Source organism: Trichechus manatus, unplaced genomic scaffold, assembly GCF_000243295.1.
Source record: "Trichechus manatus latirostris isolate Lorelei unplaced genomic scaffold, TriManLat1.0 scaffold00050, whole genome shotgun sequence".
Classification (NCBI taxonomy): domain Eukaryota; kingdom Metazoa; phylum Chordata; class Mammalia; order Sirenia; family Trichechidae; genus Trichechus; species Trichechus manatus.
This window is the reverse complement of record NW_004443986.1, coordinates 11,705,600-11,711,592: the sequence shown is the minus strand read 5'-3', so window position 1 is coordinate 11,711,592 and position 5,993 is coordinate 11,705,600. Positions and strand designations below refer to the sequence as shown.

At 43.6% G+C, this 5,993-nt stretch overlaps 1 protein-coding gene across 2 annotated transcripts; it reads left to right on the top strand.

Annotated features, from left to right (window-relative positions):
• The first annotated feature begins 3,077 nt into the window (after nt 1–3,077).
• On the top strand, nt 3,078–5,358 carry LOC101340375 (cytochrome c). Of its 2 annotated transcripts, XM_023732344.1 has the most exons (3): nt 3,078–3,203; nt 4,111–4,287; nt 4,403–5,358. In XM_023732344.1, exons 2-3 carry the CDS (start codon nt 4,119–4,121, stop codon nt 4,549–4,551), a joined length of 318 nt encoding a protein of 105 aa, XP_023588112.1. In that variant the 5' UTR covers nt 3,078–3,203; nt 4,111–4,118; the 3' UTR covers nt 4,552–5,358. The 2 variants fall into 2 exon arrangements, with proteins under 2 accessions (XP_023588112.1, XP_004377525.1); XM_004377468.2 differs by lacking the exon at nt 3,078–3,203 and having other exon boundaries at nt 3,233–4,287.
• Nucleotides 5,359–5,993: the final 635 nt, after the last annotated feature.

The following is a 5,993-nucleotide window of genomic DNA, read 5'->3' as shown; positions in this document are numbered from 1 at the left end:
TGGGGTCTTAAAAGCTTGCAAGTGGCCATCTAAGATGCATCAATTGGTCCCAACCACCTGGAGTAAAGGAGAATGAAGAACACCAAAAACACAAGGAAAGTTGTAGCCCAAGAGACGGAATGGGCTACAAAAACCAGAGACTTCATCAGCCTGAGACCAGAATAACTAGACGGTGCCCAACTACCACCAATGACCGCCCTAATAGGAAACACGAGAGAGTCCTAGATGGAGCGGGAGAAAAGTGGGGTGCAGAACTCAAATTCTAGTAAGACGACTAGACTTAATGGTCTGAGACTGGTGGAACCCCAGAAAACATGGCCCCTGGTCTCTCGGTCAGCCCAGAACTAAAACAATTTCCGAGGCCAACTCTTCAGACAGGGATTGGACTGGACTGTGGGAATAAAGTGATATTCTTTAGGAGTGTGCCTCTTAGCTCAAGTAGATACAAGAGACTAAATGGGCAGCTTCTTTCCGGAGGTGAGATGGGAAGGCAGAGAGGGCTAGGAGCTGGTTGAATGGACATGGGGTCTCAGGGGTGGAAAGGAGGAGTGTGCTGTCACAGTATGGGGAGAGCAATTAGAGTCACATAACTATGTATAAATTTTTGTATAGGAAAAAAGAAAAAAAAAAGAATGAGGGGAAAAAATATTTACAGAAAAACCAAAGATGAGAGTTCATAACGAAAAGATCTTTACTAGAGAAACTTCTAGAGAATGTATGTCAGAAAGATGGAAAATTATCCTAGAAGGAACATCTTAAATGCAAGAAAGAAGGGTCAAAAAAGTGGTAAATATGTGGCTAAATCTAATGAAACATTGTGAAATGGAAGAAAACCAGATCTCACAAGGTCTTCAGCCTGACTTCTTTTCTGGGTGGCCAAGAAAAACTTCAAGTTTTGAACTTGGAATAAGGAGTTCTGTTGCCTTCAATTAGCTGGCAGAACCAAATGAAAATTCTCTCTGGAAGAAGGTAATAGCCTAGGCCTCAAATTGTCTCTACAAACAAGTTTTTCAAATAAAATGTTCAACAAACAAAGATAATTAGACACACAATATAAGAGAGAATCAGCAGAAGCAAGAAAGGCATCACAGTGACTCCAGATTTTGAATTATCAGGCATCTGTAAAACATCTATGCTTATTGTGTTCTAGAGATAAAAGCCAACCTTGAAAATTTTAGAACGAAACTGGAAACTACAAAAAGAAAAAAGACATAGCAGCTTTGAAAAAAGAAAGAGAAATTCTAGAACAGAATAATAAGAAAAAATTTAATAACTCAGTGGATAGTTTTAGCAGCAGATTAGATGCAGCTGAAGAAAGAATTGGTAACTGAAACACTGGTTAGAAGAAACTAGATGGAAGTACAGAGACCAAATGTTGGAAAATAGATAGTAAGATACATAGAACATACAGTGATACTGTATAATGTACATTTAAGTGTAGTCCCAGAAAGAGAGGAGAAAGAATAGAGTAGAAGCAATATTTGAAGAGTTGATGGCTGAGAATTTTCCAAAAGTGATGAAAGATAATGCAGTGTAGTGAATTACTTAATATGACCCTTCTAGCCATGCATGGTCTTATAACTCTCACACAATGATTGGGTGGAACTATGCAAATAAGGTGCTTGTGGCCCACCAAGCAGACTGGACAGCCTGCTAATTATGCAAATAAGGTACATGGAGCCCTTGTGAAGGTTGGACCATGCAAATAAGATGTATGGAAACCTGACAAGGGAATTGGTTAGTTCTGCCATCCTGCTAGGCTTAAAATGAGCCAATCCCAGGAACTGGAGGAGGGGAACTCACTACCTGAAAAGAAAGGAGTGGGGTCTGTCCTTTGGACGCAGCGTCCTTGCACTGAGAACCTTCTAGACCCAGGAGACAGAAAAAAGAGAGTGCTATAGCACCAGAGACAGCTCTAAACATCGAGCAGCAGCAGCAGAGAAATGGCAGCAGAAGAACCAAGACTGGAGTGAGACAGAGTGGTTGGCTTCCCAGCCTACAAAGCAAAGCAGCTACAATGGGTGAGCTGACCCACTGAGCAAGAGAGCTGAAAGCTTTAGGGCAGGAGGTTTCCTGCAGGGTAGGGTACCTCCAGGCACTTGTCAGCAGAGCTATGATTGCCAGCCCACAGAGCAAGTCCATTCCACTCACAGCGACACTACAGGACAGAGCATAACTGCCCCCATTAGGGTTTCCAAGGCTGTAAATCTTCATGGAAGCAGACTGCCACATCTTTCTCCCACAGATCGGCTGGTAAGCTCAAACTGCCAACCTTTTGGTTAGTCAGCAGCCGAGCACTTTAACCACTATGACACCAGGACGCCTCAAGAATCCTCTAATGATCTAAAATTAATGTTTCTTCCTAGATGCTGCCTCCACCCTCCACGTTCTTTCCACACACAGACTGGGAGGAGGGCGGTTGGCAGAAAAGAAGCCTGCAGGTGAGGGTTCAGGGCTATAACCTTGTCTCTTCCGCAATTACAGCACCTTCCCCAGTCTTGGGGCGACCATCAAAGGGAGATTTGGAAGAAGATGACTTAAAGTAACAGCGTGGTGGTGGAACAAAAACAAGGGCACAGGCTTTTGTCCAAATCTTTTAACTCCTGGTTCTAGGTTCCACCAACTGTGAAAGTACGACCCATTCTGGCTAAAGGTCGCCAGCTGCAAGGATAGTAGTCAAGACACATGTAGATACGTCAAAGTTTGGGCGGCTTCCTCTAAGAAGGCAAAACACCCTTCTCAAAGCGCATTACGTCACGGCTCAAGAGGTATTACCTCAGCCCCACATCCCCCCGGCGCCTCACCTCCGAGAGACCCACCAATATCCGCATGCGCACAAAAGCCGGCGTTGGGGTTGTCAGCCCCGCCCGGCACAACCTCGACGTCGTACGTCCAATGGCCTGTCGTAAAGGCCCGGCAAGCGAGGCCTCGAGAGATAGGGCACCACGCGGTACAGCCTACCCTGCTAGCCGGCAGGCGCGCGCAAATCGCTGACGCAAGCCCGGTAGACTGGAGCCAATGAGGTGCGGCCGACGTCTCCCCGGAGCCGACGGCCAGGCCACGCGCCAGGCCGCAGGAGGGCGGAGCGAGTTTGGTTGCACCGACACCGGTTCATAGGCCTGCACCGGCGTGTCCTTGGACTTAGAGAGCGGGACACTGGGCTTCTGAGCGGTGACCTTCGAATCGCGCGCGACGAGACAGTGGTGAGCACCGGGCCCCGGAAACCTCAGTGGGTTGGGAGGCTGAGCTGTGAGGGGCGCACACCTACATGGCGGCCGCGCGGGCGGTTACAGGCCCGCGCCCGGGGACCTCCGGGTGGAGCCCGCGTGGGGCAGGCAGGGCCTGGAGTGATGACCCTAGGCTGTGGTCAGGCAGAACCCAGTGGGCCAGGTTTGATGGCAGCGGAACCCCATCAAAGTAGAAACAGGGACTCAGCGAAAGCCTTGAAGGTCTGAAGACGGTTTGGTCCTGCGGATCCGACGAAGACGAGGGCCCTCCCCTTGTCGGTGCTGAGGTGCAGTGAAAGTGATGGAGACGAGACTTGCTCCCCGATCAGGGGGAGTAGGGAGACAGTGAGCGGCACTTCTTGCCCTCCTTTAAAGAGAGGAAAACCTGCCGTTTCTCTAATAAGGGGTCATTTCTTCAGACCACCAGTCATTCCTTCCGTTAACCTGCTGAGGCGTCCCAGAAAGGCGGTTTTTATCCTTGAAACCGGCCTGCATGGGTGATCTCATGATGGCTCCGGGGGAGACCTCGCAGAGTCCTCACCTACCCTTTCACTTAATCATAATTGTGACACTTTGTGACCTTGACCTGGTGTTTTGAAACTGAGATTTGAACTAGGTTCCCATTTTGCTTATTTGGGCTTTAACCTTCAGTCCCTTACAGACACACAGACAGGAGCGTGTGTATTTAAGGAGATTCTCCTTCTTAATACTGTTTTGATATTAAAGAGTTTGTTGGAAATGTACTAAGTAAAACAAAACTCAACCTGGTACTTAATGTCGTAGAGTAGTAATGATTCGTAATTAAGTGGCTGGAGTGATCATTGGTTTCTATTGTATTTGTTTCTTGGGGGGAAAATTACTTATTTGGAGCTTTCATTTTTAGAATTCAAAATGGGTGATGTTGAGAAGGGCAAGAAGATTTTTGTTCAGAAATGTGCCCAGTGCCACACTGTGGAAAAGGGAGGCAAGCACAAGACTGGGCCAAATCTACATGGTTTGTTTGGGAGGAAGACGGGTCAGTCCCCTGGATTCACTTACACGGATGCCAATAAGACCAAAGGTATGAGGGGTACAATTGTTAAATAACCGATTGTACAAATTGCATGAATTTAGCCTATGGTAAACCCTTTATCAAGAGTGTGAAATACTTAACTAGTGCATCTCTCCTTGCCTAGGTATCACTTGGGGAGAGGACACACTGATGGAGTATTTGGAGAATCCCAAGAAGTACATCCCTGGAACAAAAATGATCTTCGCTGGCATTAAGAAGAAGGCAGAAAGGGCAGACTTGATAGCTTACCTCAAGAAAGCTACTAATGAGTAATAGTTGGCCACTGCCTTATTTATTACAAAATAGTAATGCCCTGTGACTTTTTTTTATATGTACCGTATTTAAATTGATCGCATACACCAGAATTCATATCATGAGTGTCTGACAGAGTGTTTTTGTCGGACAGTCCTGAATTAAATAAGATTGGCTGCAGTTAAATCAATATGATCAAACTTTTTAAATTTTGATAGTAATTTCAGTTCAACAAGTGTTATCACTCCTTTCTGCTTCTAAAGATACATTTGGAGTTGAGGCTGGGTTGGATTAGTAATGTTCAATTTTTCACAAAGATGGTAAATGCCATCTCACAACCTATAGTAAATTGATTTTATATTTAGATGTATGTAACTGGTTATATAAATATATTTAAATACTGGGGAAACCTCTTCACTGTCTCATGGAACAGAGAAGACGTCTCTGTGTTTCAGTTTATATTCATCAGCCTGTTTAAATGCAAGGGCTGGAGATAAGGTAGCGATGGCCACTTTATCTTGGCTCTTACCTATGTCACTCTAATTAAAATTCCCTGTGTCTAAGATGTTGCCTTTTAGTTAACAAAAGCCATTTCAGTGTGGTTTGTTTATGATATCAAATAAAGAATATTTAACACTTCTCACATTTTATAGATGCTCTATAAGTTCAGATACTTTTAAAAGTCAGCATGAGGAGATAATAGTAGCAAGTTGAATTTTGCTTTTAAATTCTTTACTAAGTTGTAATTCAGAATTGTCTTTAAGCAGCTATTCAAAAACATAAAACTGTTGAACTACTGTATATATATGATTGGTTATGGTGCTTTTACCAACTCATTAGAAGGATTAAGATAGAGGAGATATATTATTGGCACAGATTTGTAAATTAATGTGGTCATAAGTCTTAAGATAATTAAAAAATAACATAATTTTTTGAATGTGCTTGATTTAATGACTCATGTCAAAATCATAATTGTTGAAAAAGTATAATAGCCCTGAAAACCCACAAAGCAACATCAGTAATTCAGCCTTAGAGTTAACTTGGCCAGAAAAAGAACTGCAGCACTTATACCAAATATGGGTAGAAGAATGTGCTTCTGGTCAAGGTTTTGTGATATGTAACAGTGTATAATTGTATCCTAAATTATGTCTTACACCACAGTCTTTGTCATACACATTGACAGTAGTCCCTGGAAATTTTATAGAGAAGGTGAAGTAAACTAAGCCATAAAGAATGGTAAGAATTTCTCAGTGAGGATAACGAATCTGTGCTGGTGGAAATGGGAGTCATTGTCTTCATGGGACTGGTCAGTCATTTCAAAAGTGATGGAAATTATTAGATAGATGTTAAAGGTCTGACAAAGTAATTTGTAACCAGCGAGTCTTATTTTCAGTCAAAGGGAAAATGTGAGAAAAGTAAAGAAATTAGTCTGGAGACACATGCAGAAACAATTTGGAAGGCAA